Raw genomic sequence first — 17,205 nt, 5'->3', positions numbered from 1 at the left:
TCACACGTCTCTCTCACCCCCTCCTCTCACTCCTCCTCTGTCCCTCACACGTCTCTCTCACCCCCTCCTCTCACTCCTCCTCTGTCCCTCACGTCTCTCTCACCACCTCCTCTCTCACCTCCTCCTCTGTCCCTCACACATCTGTCTCTCACCCCCTCCTCTGTCCCTCACACGTCTGTCTCTCACCCCCTCCTCTCTCACTCCTCCTCTGTCCCTCACACATCTGTCTCTCACCCCCTCCTCTGTCCCTCACACGTCTGTCTCTCACCCCCTCCTCTCTCACTCCTCCTCTGTCCCTCACACGTCTGTCTCTCACCCCCTCCTCTCACTCCTCCTCTGTCCATCACACGTCTGTCTCTCACCCCTCCTCTCTCACCCCCTCCTCTGTCCCTCACACGTCTGTCTCTCACCCCCTCCTCTCTCACTCCCCTCTGTCCCTCACACGTCTGTCTCTCACACCCCTCCTCTGTCCCTCACACGTCTGTCTCTCACCCCCTCCTCTCACACCCCTCCTCTGTCCCTCACACGTCTGTCTCTCACCCCCTCCTCTCTCACTCCCCTCTGTCCCTCACACGTCTCTCTCACCCCCTCCTCTCACTCCTCCTCTGTCCCTCACACGTCTCTCTCACCCCCTCCTCTCACTCCTCCTCTGTCCCTCACGTCTCTCTCACCACCTCCTCTCTCACCTCCTCCTCTGTCCCTCACACATCTGTCTCTCACCCCCTCCTCTGTCCCTCACACGTCTGTCTCTCACCCCCTCCTCTCTCACTCCTCCTCTGTCCCTCACACGTCTCTCTCACCACCTCCTCTCACCTCCTCCTCTGTCCCTCACACATCTGTCTCTCACCCCCTCCTCTGTCCCTCACACGTCTGTCTCTCACCCCCTCCTCTCTCACTCCCCTCTGTCCCTCACACGTCTGTCTCTCACCCCCTCCTCTCTCACTCCTCCTCTGTCCCTCACACGTCTGTCTCTCACCCCCTCCTCTCTCACTCCTCCTCTGTCCCTCACACGTCTGTCTCTCACTCCCCTCCTCTGTCCCTCACACGTCTGTCTCTCACCCCCTCCTCTCTCACTCCTCCTCTGTCCCTCACACGTCTGTCTCTCACCCCCTCCTCTCTCACTTCTCCTCTGTCCCTCACACGTCTGTCTCTCACCCCCTCCTCTCTCACTCCTCCTCTGTCCCTCACACGTCTGTCTCTCACCCCCTCCTCTCTCACTCCTCCTCTGTCCCTCACACGTCTCTCTCACCACCTCCTCTCTCACCTCCTCCTCTGTCCCTCACACATCTGTCTCTCACCCCCTCCTCTGTCCCTCACACGTCTGTCTCTCACCCCCTCCTCTCACACCCCTCCTCTGTCCCTCACACGTCTGTCTCTCACCCCCTCCTGTCCCTCACACGTCTGTCTCTCACCCCCTCCTCTCTCACTCCCCTCTGTCCCTCACACGTCTGTCTCTCACCCCCTCCTCTCTCACTCCTCCTCTGTCCCTCACACGTCTGTCTCTCACCCCCTCCTCTCTCACTCCTCCTCTGTCCCTCACACGTCTCTCTCACCACCTCCTCTCACCTCCTCCTCTGTCCCTCGCACATCTGTCTCTCACCCCCTCCTCTGTCCCTCACACGTCTGTCTCTCACCCCCTCCTCTCACACTCCCCTCTGTCCCTCACACGTCTGTCTCTCACCCCCTCCTCTCACACTCCCCTCTGTCCCTCACACGTCTGTCTCTCACACTCCTCCTCTGTCCCTCACACGTCTGTCTCTCACCCCCTCCTCTCTCACTCCTCCTCTGTCCCTCACACGTCTGTCTCTCACCCCCTCCTCTCTCACTCCTCCTCTGTCCCTCACACGTCTCTCTCACCCCCTCCTCTCACTCCTCCTCTGTCCCTCACACGTCTCTCTCACCCCCTCCTCTCACTCCTCCTTTGTCCCTCACACGTCTGTCTCTCACCCCCTCCTCTCTCACTCCCCCTCTGTCCCTCACACGTCTCTCTCACCCCCTCCTCTCACTCCTCCTCTGTCCCTCACACGTCTCTCTCACCCCCTCCTCTCACTCCTCCTCTGTCCCTCACGTCTCTCTCACCACCTCCTCTCTCACCTCCTCCTCTGTCCCTCACACATCTGTCTCTCACCCCCTCCTCTGTCCCTCACACGTCTGTCTCTCACCCCCTCCTCTCTCACTCCTCCTCTGTCCCTCACACGTCTGTCTCGCACCCCCTCCTCTCTCACTCCTCCTCTGTCCCTCACACGTCTGTCTCTCACACCCCTCCTCTGTCCCTCACACGTCAGTCTCTCACCCCCTCCTCTCACTCCTCCTCTTCCCCTCACACGTCTCTCACCCCCTCCTCTCACTCCTCCTCTGTCCCTCACACGTCTCTCTCACCCCCTCCTCTCACTCCTCCTCGGTCCCTCACACGTCTCTCTCACCCCCTCCTCTCACTCCTCCTCTGTCCCTCACACGTCTCTCTCACCACCTCATCTCACCTCCTCCTCTGTCCCTCACACATCTGTCTCTCACCCCCTCCTCTGTCCCTCACACGTCTGTCTCTCACCCCTCCTCTCTCACTCCTCCTCTGTCCCTCACACGTCTGTCTCTCACCCCCTCCTCTCTCACTCCCCTCTGTCCCTCACACGTCTGTCTCTCACACCCCTCCTCTGTCCCTCACACGTCTGTCTCTCACCACCTCCTCTCTCACCTCCTCCTCTGTCCCTCACACATCTGTCTCTCACCCCCTCCTCTGTCCCTCACACGTCTGTCTCTCACCCCCTCCTCTCTCACTCCCCTCTGTCCCTCACACGTCTGTCTCTCACACCCCTCCTCTGTCCCTCACACGTCTGTCTCTCACCACCTCCTCTCTCACCTCCTCCTCTGTCCCTCACACATCTGTCTCTCACCCCCTCCTCTGTCCCTCACACGTCTGTCTCTCACCCCCTCCTCTCTCACTCCTCCTCTGTCCCTCACACGTCTGTCTCTCACCCCCTCCTCTCTCACTCCCCTCTGTCCCTCACACGTCTGTCTCTCACACCCCTCCTCTGTCCCTCACACGTCTGTCTCTCACCCCCTCCTCTCTCACTCCTCCTCTGTCCCTCACACGTCTGTCTCTCACCCCCTCCTCTCTCACTCCTCCTCTGTCCATCACACGTCTGTCTCTCACCCCTCCTCTCTCACCCCCTCCTCTGTCCCTCACACGTCTGTCTCTCACCCCCTCCTCTCTCACTCCCCTCTGTCCCTCACACGTCTGTCTCTCACACCCCTCCTCTGTCCCTCACACGTCTGTCTCTCACCCCCTCCTCTCACACCCCTCCTCTGTCCCTCACACGTCTGTCTCTCACCCCCTCCTCTCTCACTCCCCTCTGTCCCTCACACGTCTCTCTCACCCCCTCCTCTAACTCCTCCTCTGCCCCTCACACGTCTCTCTCACCCCCTCCTCTCACTCCTCCTCTGTCCCTCACACGTCTCTCTCACCCCCTCCTCTCTCACTCCTCCTCTGTCCCTCACACGTCTCTCTCACCCCCTCCTCTCACTCCTCCTCTGTCCCTCACACGTCTGTCCCTCACACATCTGTCTCTCACTCCTCCTCTGTCCCTCACACGTCTGTCTCTCACCCCCTCCTCTCTCACTCCTCCTCTGTCCCTCACACGTCTGTCTCTCACCCCCTCCTCTCTCACTCCTCCTCTGTCCCTCACACGTCTGTCTCTCACCCCCTCCTCTCTCACTCCTCCTCTGTCCCTCACACGTCTGTCTCTCACCCCCTCCTCTCACTCCCACTGTCCCTCACACGTGTGTCTCTCACCCCCTCCTCTCTCACTCCCCCTCTGTCCCTCACACATCTGTCTCTCACCCCCTCCTCTCTCACTCCTCCTCTGTCCCTCACACGTCTGTCTCTCACCCCCTCCTCTCTCACTCCTCCTCTGTCCCTCACACGTCTGTCTCTCACCCCCTCCTCTCTCACTCCCCCTGTCCCTCACACGTGTGTCTCGCACCCCCCTCTCGAACTCCTCCTCTGTCCCTCACACGTCTGTCTCTCACCCCCTCCTCTCTCACTCCTCCTCTGTTCCTCACACGTCTGTCCCTCACACATCTGTCTCTCACTCCTCCTCTGTCCCTCACACGTCTGTCTCTCACCCCCTCCTCTCCCACTCCTCCTCTGTCCCTCACACGTCTGTCTCTCACCCCCTCCTCTCTCACTCCCCCTCTGTCCCTCACACATCTCTCTCACCCCCTCCTCTCTCACTCCTCCTCTGTCCCTCACACGTCTGTCTCTCACACCCCTCCTCTGTCCCTCACACGTCTGTCTCTCACCCCCTCCTCTCACACCCCTCCTCTGTCCCTCACACGTCTGTCTCTCACCCCCTCCTCTCTCACTCCCCTCTGTCCCTCACACGTCTCTCTCACCCCCTCCTCTCTCACTCCTCCTCTGTCCCTCACACGTCTGTCTCTCACCCCCTCCTCTCTCACTCCTCCTCTGTCCCTCACACGTCTGTCTCTCACCCCCTCCTCTCACTCCCACTGTCCCTCACACGTGTGTCTCTCACCCCCTCCTCTCTCACTCCCCCTCTGTCCCTCACACATCTGTCTCTCACCCCCTCCTCTCTCACTCCTCCTCTGTCCCTCACACGTCTGTCTCTCACCCCCTCCTCTCTCACTCCTCCTCTGTCCCTCACACGTCTGTCTCTCACCCCCTCCTCTCTCACTCCCCCTGTCCCTCACACGTGTGTCTCGCACCCCCCTCTCGAACTCCTCCTCTGTCCCTCACACGTCTGTCTCTCACCCCCTCCTCTCTCACTCCTCCTCTGTTCCTCACACGTCTGTCCCTCACACATCTGTCTCTCACTCCTCCTCTGTCCCTCACACGTCTGTCTCTCACCCCCTCCTCTCCCACTCCTCCTCTGTCCCTCACACGTCTGTCTCTCACCCCCTCCTCTCTCACTCCCCCTCTGTCCCTCACACATCTCTCTCACCCCCTCCTCTCTCACTCCTCCTCTGTCCCTCACACGTCTGTCTCTCACACCCCTCCTCTGTCCCTCACACGTCTGTCTCTCACCCCCTCCTCTCACACCCCTCCTCTGTCCCTCACACGTCTGTCTCTCACCCCCTCCTCTCTCACTCCCCTCTGTCCCTCACACGTCTCTCTCACCCCCTCCTCTCACTCCTCCTCTGTCCCTCACACGTCTCTCTCACCACCTCCTCTCACTCCTCCTTTGTCCCTCACACGTCTGTCTCTCACCCCCTCCTCTCTCACTCCCCCTCTGTCCCTCACACGTCTCTCTCACCCCCTCCTCTCACTCCTCCTCTGTCCCTCACACGTCTCTCTCACCCCCTCCTCTCACTCCTCCTCTGTCCCTCACGTCTCTCTCACCACCTCCTCTCTCACCTCCTCCTCTGTCCCTCACACATCTGTCTCTCACCCCCTCCTCTGTCCCTCACACGTCTGTCTCTCACCCCCTCCTCTCTCACTCCTCCTCTGTCCCTCACACGTCTGTCTCTCACCCCCTCCTCTCTCACTCCTCCTCTGTCCCTCACACGTCTGTCCCTCACACGTCTGTCTCTCACCCCCTCCTCTCTCACTCCTCCTCTGTCCCTCACACGTCTGTCTCTCACCCCCTCCTCTCTCACTCCTCCTCTGTCCCTCACACGTCTCTCTCACCACCTCCTCTCTCACCTCCTCCTCTGTCCCTCACACATCTGTCTCTCACCCCCTCCTCTGTCCCTCACACGTCTGTCTCTCACCCCCTCCTCTCACACCCCTCCTCTGTCCCTCACACGTCTGTCTCTCACCCCCTCCTGTCCCTCACACGTCTGTCTCTCACCCCCTCCTCTCTCACTCCCCTCTGTCCCTCACACGTCTGTCTCTCACCCCCTCCTCTCTCACTCCTCCTCTGTCCCTCACACGTCTGTCTCTCACCCCCTCCTCTCTCACTCCTCTGTCCCTCACACATCTGTCCCTCACACGTCTGTCTCTCACCCCCTCCTCTCTCACTCCTCCTCTGTCCCTCACACGTCTGTCTCTCACCCCCTCCTCTCTCACTCCTCCTCTGTCCCTCACACGTCTGTCTCTCACCCCCTCCTCTCTCACTCCTCCTCTGTCCATCACACGTCTGTCTCTCACCCCTCCTCTCTCACCCCCTCCTCTGTCCCTCACACGTCTGTCTCTCACCCCCTCCTCTCTCACTCCCCTCTGTCCCTCACACGTCTGTCTCTCACACCCCTCCTCTGTCCCTCACACGTCTGTCTCTCACCCCCTCCTCTCACACCCCTCCTCTGTCCCTCACACGTCTGTCTCTCACCCCCTCCTCTCTCACTCCCCTCTGTCCCTCACACGTCTCTCTCACCCCCTCCTCTCACTCCTCCTCTGTCCCTCACACGTCTCTCTCACCCCCTCCTCTCACTCCTCCTCTGTCCCTCACGTCTCTCTCACCACCTCCTCTCTCACCTCCTCCTCTGTCCCTCACACATCTGTCTCTCACCCCCTCCTCTGTCCCTCACACGTCTGTCTCTCACCCCCTCCTCTCTCACTCCTCCTCTGTCCCTCACACGTCTCTCTCACCACCTCCTCTCACCTCCTCCTCTGTCCCTCACACATCTGTCTCTCACCCCCTCCTCTGTCCCTCACACGTCTGTCTCTCACCCCCTCCTCTCTCACTCCCCTCTGTCCCTCACACGTCTGTCTCTCACCCCCTCCTCTCTCACTCCTCCTCTGTCCCTCACACGTCTGTCTCTCACCCCCTCCTCTCTCACTCCTCCTCTGTCCCTCACACGTCTGTCTCTCACTCCCCTCCTCTGTCCCTCACACGTCTGTCTCTCACCCCCTCCTCTCTCACTCCTCCTCTGTCCCTCACACGTCTGTCTCTCACCCCCTCCTCTCTCACTTCTCCTCTGTCCCTCACACGTCTGTCTCTCACCCCCTCCTCTCTCACTCCTCCTCTGTCCCTCACACGTCTGTCTCTCACCCCCTCCTCTCTCACTCCTCCTCTGTCCCTCACACGTCTCTCTCACCACCTCCTCTCTCACCTCCTCCTCTGTCCCTCACACATCTGTCTCTCACCCCCTCCTCTGTCCCTCACACGTCTGTCTCTCACCCCCTCCTCTCACACCCCTCCTCTGTCCCTCACACGTCTGTCTCTCACCCCCTCCTGTCCCTCACACGTCTGTCTCTCACCCCCTCCTCTCTCACTCCCCTCTGTCCCTCACACGTCTGTCTCTCACCCCCTCCTCTCTCACTCCTCCTCTGTCCCTCACACGTCTGTCTCTCACCCCCTCCTCTCTCACTCCTCCTCTGTCCCTCACACGTCTCTCTCACCACCTCCTCTCACCTCCTCCTCTGTCCCTCGCACATCTGTCTCTCACCCCCTCCTCTGTCCCTCACACGTCTGTCTCTCACCCCCTCCTCTCACACTCCCCTCTGTCCCTCACACGTCTGTCTCTCACCCCCTCCTCTCACACTCCCCTCTGTCCCTCACACGTCTGTCTCTCACACTCCTCCTCTGTCCCTCACACGTCTGTCTCTCACCCCCTCCTCTCTCACTCCTCCTCTGTCCCTCACACGTCTGTCTCTCACCCCCTCCTCTCTCACTCCTCCTCTGTCCCTCACACGTCTCTCTCACCCCCTCCTCTCACTCCTCCTCTGTCCCTCACACGTCTCTCTCACCCCCTCCTCTCACTCCTCCTTTGTCCCTCACACGTCTGTCTCTCACCCCCTCCTCTCTCACTCCCCCTCTGTCCCTCACACGTCTCTCTCACCCCCTCCTCTCACTCCTCCTCTGTCCCTCACACGTCTCTCTCACCCCCTCCTCTCACTCCTCCTCTGTCCCTCACGTCTCTCTCACCACCTCCTCTCTCACCTCCTCCTCTGTCCCTCACACATCTGTCTCTCACTCCCTCCTCTGTCCCTCACACGTCTGTCTCTCACCCCCTCCTCTCTCACTCCTCCTCTGTCCCTCACACGTCTGTCTCGCACCCCCTCCTCTCTCACTCCTCCTCTGTCCCTCACACGTCTGTCTCTCACACCCCTCCTCTGTCCCTCACACGTCAGTCTCTCACCCCCTCCTCTCACTCCTCCTCTTCCCCTCACACGTCTCTCACCCCCTCCTCTCACTCCTCCTCTGTCCCTCACACGTCTCTCTCACCCCCTCCTCTCACTCCTCCTCTGTCCCTCACACGTCTCTCTCACCCCCTCCTCTCACTCCTCCTCTGTCCCTCACACGTCTCTCTCACCACCTCATCTCACCTCCTCCTCTGTCCCTCACACATCTGTCTCTCACCCCCTCCTCTGTCCCTCACACGTCTGTCTCTCACCCCTCCTCTCTCACTCCTCCTCTGTCCCTCACACGTCTGTCTCTCACCCCCTCCTCTCTCACTCCCCTCTGTCCCTCACACGTCTGTCTCTCACACCCCTCCTCTGTCCCTCACACGTCTGTCTCTCACCACCTCCTCTCTCACCTCCTCCTCTGTCCCTCACACATCTGTCTCTCACCCCCTCCTCTGTCCCTCACACGTCTGTCTCTCACCCCCTCCTCTCTCACTCCCCTCTGTCCCTCACACGTCTGTCTCTCACACCCCTCCTCTGTCCCTCACACGTCTGTCTCTCACCACCTCCTCTCTCACCTCCTCCTCTGTCCCTCACACATCTGTCTCTCACCCCCTCCTCTGTCCCTCACACGTCTGTCTCTCACCCCCTCCTCTCTCACTCCTCCTCTGTCCCTCACACGTCTGTCTCTCACCCCCTCCTCTCTCACTCCCCTCTGTCCCTCACACGTCTGTCTCTCACACCCCTCCTCTGTCCCTCACACGTCTGTCTCTCACCCCCTCCTCTCTCACTCCTCCTCTGTCCCTCACACGTCTGTCTCTCACCCCTCCTCTCTCACTCCTCCTCTGTCCATCACACGTCTGTCTCTCACCCCTCCTCTCTCACCCCCTCCTCTGTCCCTCACACGTCTGTCTCTCACCCCCTCCTCTCTCACTCCCCTCTGTCCCTCACACGTCTGTCTCTCACACCCCTCCTCTGTCCCTCACACGTCTGTCTCTCACCCCCTCCTCTCACACCCCTCCTCTGTCCCTCACACGTCTGTCTCTCACCCCCTCCTCTCTCACTCCCCTCTGTCCCTCACACGTCTCTCTCACCCCCTCCTCTAACTCCTCCTCTGCCCCTCACACGTCTCTCTCACCCCCTCCTCTCACTCCTCCTCTGTCCCTCACACGTCTCTCTCACCCCCTCCTCTCTCACTCCTCCTCTGTCCCTCACACGTCTCTCTCACCCCCTCCTCTCACTCCTCCTCTGTCCCTCACACGTCTGTCCCTCACACATCTGTCTCTCACTCCTCCTCTGTCCCTCACACGTCTGTCTCTCACCCCCTCCTCTCTCACTCCTCCTCTGTCCCTCACACGTCTGTCTCTCACCCCCTCCTCTCTCACTCCTCCTCTGTCCCTCACACGTCTGTCTCTCACCCCCTCCTCTCTCACTCCTCCTCTGTCCCTCACACGTCTGTCTCTCACCCCCTCCTCTCACTCCCACTGTCCCTCACACGTGTGTCTCTCACCCCCTCCTCTCTCACTCCCCCTCTGTCCCTCACACATCTGTCTCTCACCCCCTCCTCTCTCACTCCTCCTCTGTCCCTCACACGTCTGTCTCTCACCCCCTCCTCTCTCACTCCTCCTCTGTCCCTCACACGTCTGTCTCTCACCCCCTCCTCTCTCACTCCCCCTGTCCCTCACACGTGTGTCTCGCACCCCCCTCTCGAACTCCTCCTCTGTCCCTCACACGTCTGTCTCTCACCCCCTCCTCTCTCACTCCTCCTCTGTCCCTCACACGTCTGTCTCTCACCCCCTCCTCTCCCACTCCTCCTCTGTCCCTCACACGTCTGTCTCTCACCCCCTCCTCTCTCACTCCCCCTCTGTCCCTCACACATCTCTCTCACCCCCTCCTCTCTCACTCCTCCTCTGTCCCTCACACGTCTGTCTCTCACCCCCTCCTCTCTCACTCCTCCTCTGTCCCTCACACATCTGTCCCTCACACATCTGTCTCTCACTCCTCCTCTGTCCCTCACACGTCTGTCTCTCACCCCCTCCTCTCTCACTCCTCCTCTGTCCCTCACACGTCTGTCCCTCACACATCTGTCTCTCACTCCTCCTCTGTCCCTCACATGTCTGTCTCGCACCCCCTCCTCTCTCACTCCTCCTCTGTCCCTCACACGTCTGTCTCGCACCCCCCTCTCGAACTCCTCCTCTGTCCCTCACACGTCTGTCTCTCACCCCCTCCTCTCTCACTCCTCCTCTGTCCCTCACACGTCTGTCCCTCACACATCTGTCTCTCACTCCTCCTCTGTCCCTCACACGTCTGTCTCTCACCCCCTCCTCTCTCACTCCTCCTCTGTCCCTCACACGTCTGTCTCTCACCCCCTCCTCTCTCACTCCTCCTCTGTCCCTCACACGTCTGTCCCTCACACATCTGTCTCTCACTCCTCCTCTGTCCCTCACACGTCTGTCTCTCACCCCCTCCTCTCTCACTCCTCCTCTGTCCCTCACACGTCTGTCCCTCACACATCTGTCTCTCACTCCTCCTCTGTCCCTCACACGTCTGTCTCTCACCCGCTCCTCTCTCACTCCTCCTCTGTCCCTCACACGTCTGTCCCTCACACATCTGTCTCTCACTCCTCCTCTGTCCCTCACATGTCTGTCTCGCACCCCCTCCTCTCTCACTCCTCCTCTGTCCCTCACACGTCTGTCTCGCACCCCCCTCTCGAACTCCTCCTCTGTCCCTCACACGTCTGTCCCTCACACGTCTGTCTCTCACCCCCTCCTCTCTCACTCCTCTGTCCCTCACACATCTGTCCCTCACACGTCTGTCTCTCACCCCCTCCTCTCTCACTCCTCCTCTGTCCCTCACACGTCTGTCTCTCACCCCCTCCTCTCTCACTCCCCTCTGTCCCTCACACGTCTGTCTCTCACACCCCTCCTCTGTCCCTCACACGTCTGTCTCTCACCCCCTCCTCTCACACCCCTCCTCTGTCCCTCACACGTCTGTCTCTCACCCCCTCCTCTCTCACTCCCCTCTGTCCCTCACACGTCTCTCTCACCCCCTCCTCTAACTCCTCCTCTGCCCCTCACACGTCTCTCTCACCCCCTCCTCTCACTCCTCCTCTGTCCCTCACACGTCTCTCTCACCCCCTCCTCTCTCACTCCTCCTCTGTCCCTCACACGTCTCTCTCACCCCCTCCTCTCACTCCTCCTCTGTCCCTCACACGTCTGTCCCTCACACATCTGTCTCTCACTCCTCCTCTGTCCCTCACACGTCTGTCTCTCACCCCCTCCTCTCTCACTCCTCCTCTGTCCCTCACACGTCTGTCTCTCCCCCCCTCCTCTCTCACTCCTCCTCTGTCCCTCACACGTCTGTCTCTCACCCCCTCCTCTCTCACTCCTCCTCTGTCCCTCACACGTCTGTCTCTCACCCCCTCCTCTCACTCCCACTGTCCCTCACACGTGTGTCTCTCACCCCCTCCTCTCTCACTCCCCCTCTGTCCCTCACACATCTGTCTCTCACCCCCTCCTCTCTCACTCCTCCTCTGTCCCTCACACGTCTGTCTCTCACCCCCTCCTCTCTCACTCCTCCTCTGTCCCTCACACGTCTGTCTCTCACCCCCTCCTCTCTCACTCCCCCTGTCCCTCACACGTGTGTCTCGCACCCCCCTCTCGAACTCCTCCTCTGTCCCTCACACGTCTGTCTCTCACCCCCTCCTCTCTCACTCCTCCTCTGTTCCTCACACGTCTGTCCCTCACACATCTGTCTCTCACTCCTCCTCTGTCCCTCACACGTCTGTCTCTCACCCCCTCCTCTCCCACTCCTCCTCTGTCCCTCACACGTCTGTCTCTCACCCCCTCCTCTCTCACTCCCCCTCTGTCCCTCACACATCTCTCTCACCCCCTCCTCTCTCACTCCTCCTCTGTCCCTCACACGTCTGTCTCTCACCCCCTCCTCTCTCACTCCTCCTCTGTCCCTCACACATCTGTCCCTCACACATCTGTCTCTCACTCCTCCTCTGTCCCTCACACGTCTGTCTCTCACCCCCTCCTCTCTCACTCCTCCTCTGTCCCTCACACGTCTGTCCCTCACACATCTGTCTCTCACTCCTCCTCTGTCCCTCACATGTCTGTCTCGCACCCCCTCCTCTCTCACTCCTCCTCTGTCCCTCACACGTCTGTCTCGCACCCCCCTCTCGAACTCCTCCTCTGTCCCTCACACGTCTGTCTCTCACCCCCTCCTCTCTCACTCCTCCTCTGTCCCTCACACGTCTGTCCCTCACACATCTGTCTCTCACTCCTCCTCTGTCCCTCACACGTCTGTCTCTCACCCCCTCCTCTCTCACTCCTCCTCTGTCCCTCACACGTCTGTCTCTCACCCCCTCCTCTCTCACTCCTCCTCTGTCCCTCACACGTCTGTCCCTCACACATCTGTCTCTCACTCCTCCTCTGTCCCTCACACGTCTGTCTCTCACCCCCTCCTCTCTCACTCCTCCTCTGTCCCTCACACGTCTGTCCCTCACACATCTGTCTCTCACTCCTCCTCTGTCCCTCACACGTCTGTCTCTCACCCGCTCCTCTCTCACTCCTCCTCTGTCCCTCACACGTCTGTCCCTCACACATCTGTCTCTCACTCCTCCTCTGTCCCTCACATGTCTGTCTCGCACCCCCTCCTCTCTCACTCCTCCTCTGTCCCTCACACGTCTGTCTCGCACCCCCCTCTCGAACTCCTCCTCTGTCCCTCACACGTCTGTCCCTCACACGTCTGTCTCTCACCCCCTCCTCTCTCACTCCTCTGTCCCTCACACATCTGTCCCTCACACGTCTGTCTCTCACCCCCTCCTCTCTCACTCCTCCTCTGTCCCTCACACGTCTGTCTCTCACCCCCTCCTCTCTCACTCCTCCTCTGTCCCTCACACGTCTGTCTCTCACCCCCTCCTCTCACTCCTCCTCTGTCCCTCACACGTGTGTCTCTCACCCCCTCCTCTCACTCCTCCTCTGTCCCTCACACGTCTGTCTCTCACCCCCTCCTCTCTCACTCCTCCTCTGTCCCTCACACGTCTGTCCCTCACACATCTGTCTCTCACTCCTCCTCTGTCCCTCACACGTCTGTCTCTCACCCCCTCCTCTCCCACTCCTCCTCTGTCCCTGACACGTCTGTCTCTCACCCCCTCCTCTCTCACTCCCCCTCTGTCCCTCACACATCTCTCTCACCCCCTCCTCTCTCACTCCTCTGTCCTTCACACGTCTGTCCCTCACACGTCTGTCTCTCACCCCCTCCTCTCTCACTCCTCCTCTGTCCCTCACACGTCTGTCTCTCACCCCCTCAGGTCTTCGGTTTGCAGTTGACAGAGATTGACACCAAGAATCACACCTACATTCTCCTCAACACCCTGGAGCGACTGGAGGGCGACAAGATGAAAGTGTAAGAGCGTGCTCTGTCCTGTCACTGCCCCAGTGTTGGCTGGAGGATTGGGGTAGAATGGGGGCAGGGATGGAAGGGGGGCAGAGGGTGGGTGTCGGAGATGATCAGGAGGGAGCAGCCAGGGGAGAGAGAACTGGTCTCGGTAGAAGGCTGGGAAGGAGAGCAGCAGGGGCACTAATCTCTTATGAGATCAGAGATGGCCGTATCGGAGCACCCTCAAGGGGGGTGGACAGTGCTGTTAAAGATGCAGCAGCAGGAAATGAGAGGGCTAATAAAGGGACAAGGGGCACAACAGAGGGCAGCAAGAGAGTAGGGCTAGTACAGATGGCAGTAGAAGGGACACAGCAAGGAAGAGGGCAGCAGGGGTAGGACTGGTCCAGAGAAGAGTGGGAGCAGAGCTAGTACAGTTAGTAGCCAGAGTATGGCTAGTCCAGGGGCAAAGGTAGCGCAGGTGGTTCAGGGCGCAACAGTAGCGCGGCTAGTTCAGGGGGCAACGGTAGCAGGGCTAGTTCGGGGGCAGTGATTACGCAACTAGTTTGGGGAGTATTGGTAGCGTGGCTAATCCAGTGGCAGCAGAGTACGCCAGGAGCTGCAAGGGTCGCAGGGCAAGTATGTAACAGAGCAGCAAAAAAGAAGACCTAGTAAAGTGTGGCAGCAAGGGAGCAGGGCTTGGAGGGTAGTGGGAAGGGGGCAGGGCTTGGAGGGTAGTGGGAAGGGGGCAGGGCTTGGAGGGTAGTGGGAAGGGGGCAGGGCTTGGAGGGCAGTGGGAAGGGGGCAGGGCTTGGAGGGTAGTGGCATGGGGGCAGGGTTTGGCGGGCAGCTGCAATAAGCTATAGTTGAGCAGAGTTAATACATTAGTGTTAAAGCAAGGAGAACAGACTGTATGGAAGTGAGCTTGAGGGAGGGTGAAGCAGAGGCAGCACCCGTGTACTGCAAGTGAGACTGACTCCTTTCGTGTCTCCCAAGGGATGACAGCACAGCCAAGCTGGGCCTTTTAACCGTGATCCTCAGCCTGATCTTCATGAAAGGCAACGTGGCAAAGGAAGGTGAGTCAATGTGGTGAAGCTCTGCCCGACATTCCTGCAGGGACAAAGGAGAGAGGGGCATTGATGCATATCCTCATCACTAACTGCCTTATCCCGCTCCATGTCTTACAGCCGTCATATGGGAGACGCTTCGGAGAATGCGACTGGACCCAGCGTAGGTTAATTCTTCACATCCATCTTGTTTAGTTCATTATCAACCACTAATCGTGCGGTGCAGTTGGTGGCCTTGGGAGGCGGGGGTAATGCTCAATGGGAGCGGTGGCCTTGGGAGGCGGGGGTAATGCCCAATGGGAGCAGTGGCCTTGGGAGGCGGGGGTAATGCCCAATGGAAGTGCTGGCCTTGGGAGGCGGGGGTAATGCTCAATGGGAGCGGTGGCCTTGGGAGGTGGGGGTAATGCCCAATGGGAGCGGTGGCCTTGGGAGGTGGGGGTAAAGCCCAATGGGAGCGGTGGCCTTGGGAGGTGGGGGTAATGCCCAGTGGGAGCGGTGGCCTTGGGAGGTGGGGGTAATGCCCAATGGGAGCGGTGGCCTTGGGAGGCGGGGGTAATGCCCAATGGGAGCGGTGGCCTTGGGAGGTGGGGGTAAAGCCCAATGGGAGCGGTGGCCTTGGGAGGTGGGGGTAAAGCCCAATGGGAGCGGTGGCCTTGAGAGGTGGGGGTAATGCCCAGTGGGAGCGGTGGCCTTGGGAGGTGGGGGTAATGCCCAATGGGAGCGGTGGCCTTGAGAGGTGGGGGTAATGCCCAGTGGGAGCGGTGGCCTTGGGAGGTGGGGGTAAAGCCCAATGGGAGCGGTGGCCTTGGGAGGTGGGGGTAAAGCCCAATGGGAGCGGTGGCCTTGGGAGGTGGGGGTAATGCCCAATGGGAGCGGTGGCCTTGGGAGGCGGGGGTAATGCCCAATGGGAGCGGTGGCCTTGGGAGGCGTGCATCGCACGATGTCCCTTCCTGACTGAGGGCCTGAGTTTGGTGGACAGAGTAAAGGCAGTCAGAGTGGTTGAGGACTTTACATCCACTACTCTACCTTTACTCCGCCCACTAAATTAAGAGTTCACCGCCTCCCTGTGGTGGACTCTCTGGCTTTGTACGAACCATTGCAGTGCATGCAAAGCCATTTCAGTTTGTTGTGCATCTGTCATTGGTGACGGATGTTTACATCAAACTTTTACAACTTTTGGAAGTTGTTGAAAAAAAAAAAACGAATAGCCTGACACCATGGGTCTTTATCCAATGGATTGGGAGATCTTTATTTTTTTATTTTTTACTGTCCATGGTGATAGATAATTAAAATAAAGGCATCTGACTTCCCACTCTAAAGAGGGCAGACTGTTTGGTGGTGACCTCCGACAGCCCATGCTCCCTCGGGTTGCCGGAAGAATGTTTACGCCAACTGAGTCTATTTTACTCTGTCCACGTAAACCTGGCAGTCTACCGGATTTTAACTCAAGCCGGTAGATCAACTGTCTGATGGACAGGGGCTCCATCATGACGGAGTGCCCTGTCCATCAGACTCTGAATCAGGCCCTGAGTATTCTATGTTCTTGAGGGATGGGCGGGAGACAGAACAAGACCAACCTCGAGTGATGTGGACATTACTGTTTTTGTGTTTTATAGGGAGAAGAACTCTGAATTCGGTGACGTTAAGAAGCTGGTAACGGAGGAGTTTGTCCGGCAAAAGTATGTTTGTATTGAGCATCTTTGGGTGATGGAGGGAACGGACACACTGGTTGGCTTGCGGGAAGGTCTTGTGTACTCTGATCTGATTGAGGGAGATGTGAGAAGTTGGCCTGATAGGTGATGTTTCCAATTCTGGAACCACCTTATATCAGACCAAACAATCCCTTATGGTGTCTGGTTGTAAGTCAACCTTATTATCCTAGGGGTAGCATGAACTAAGCAGCCTAAAGGCTTAACTTAAGAGGTCGTGTTAAGCGAGCTGTTTTACCACATACAATCCTGTAATGTCAAATGAAAGGACACCACACAAGTATATATTATAAAAATATATGTATTTATTACTAAAAACAATCCCCAGTATTCTTTATGAATAAAGGGGCACAAGTGTTAAATCAAAAGTACAGTATAACATATAAAGTTGCACAAATATGGATGAGGGCGAGGGGCCACTCAGACCATATACTAAAAAAATGGTATAAGAGATACCAATCGATCAGTGGTTAGGCCTAGGGCCTAGGGATTTGCTGGGAGCAGTCGGGACAAGCAATGCTGAAGTCGGGAAAAACCCGCAGGATTCGGGTGCAGTGCAGAAAGTGCACGCATGCACCAATGTTAACCAATGGTGCGTAAAAGTTACAAAGTTAAAGTTTAAGGGCACTTCCGCTGAACCTAGAGGAACAAAACTTAAGACACAGACCCTAGAGGTGTGTACCAGTGTGGGAACACCGGCGTTGCAATGTTACCTCACCCACAGGAAGCGGGTGCACAGGGTCGAAGTTGAGTCGGGTTTCGTCACGCAGGCTCTTGGTGCTTGGAGCTGAAGGGGCTGCAGGCGGGTTGAAGATGAAGTGTCCGGTGGAGTCCAAGGGTGGACTCAAGTCGAAGGGTACCTGAAAGCAGAGGGGACAGAGTCTGGGTCACTCAGCAGTGATCAGGGTGGAACCAGGACGGAACCAGGCAATGTCGGGCGCAATCAGGTGGTTGTCGAGGAGCTTCTCTCTGCTGTCACGTGGGCTCTGGGGCATCTGCGACGTCCAGGAGCAGGTCACGATCT

The 17,205-nt window shown here is 58.8% G+C and overlaps 1 protein-coding gene across 6 annotated transcripts in view; it reads left to right on the top strand.

Annotated features, from left to right (window-relative positions):
* Window positions 1–17,205, top strand: part of LOC144785747 (non-structural maintenance of chromosomes element 3 homolog) — a 105,950-nt gene that overhangs the window by 75,894 nt on the left and 12,851 nt on the right. For all 6 annotated transcript variants that reach the window (XM_078664545.1, XM_078664543.1, XM_078664544.1 and 3 more), the window contains 4 exons: window positions 13,341–13,435; window positions 14,402–14,481; window positions 14,593–14,635; window positions 16,089–16,151. In XM_078664545.1, coding sequence (XP_078520671.1) covers window positions 13,341–13,435; window positions 14,402–14,481; window positions 14,593–14,635; window positions 16,089–16,151 — 281 coding nt within the window. The remainder of the gene's footprint in view (window positions 1–13,340; window positions 13,436–14,401; window positions 14,482–14,592; window positions 14,636–16,088; window positions 16,152–17,205) is intronic.

The sequence above is a fragment of the Lissotriton helveticus genome, chromosome 10, assembly GCF_964261635.1.
Source record: "Lissotriton helveticus chromosome 10, aLisHel1.1, whole genome shotgun sequence".
Taxonomy (NCBI): Eukaryota; Metazoa; Chordata; class Amphibia; order Caudata; family Salamandridae; genus Lissotriton; species Lissotriton helveticus.
Note: the sequence above shows the minus strand (reverse complement) of the source record. Positions and strands in the feature narration are given on the sequence as shown.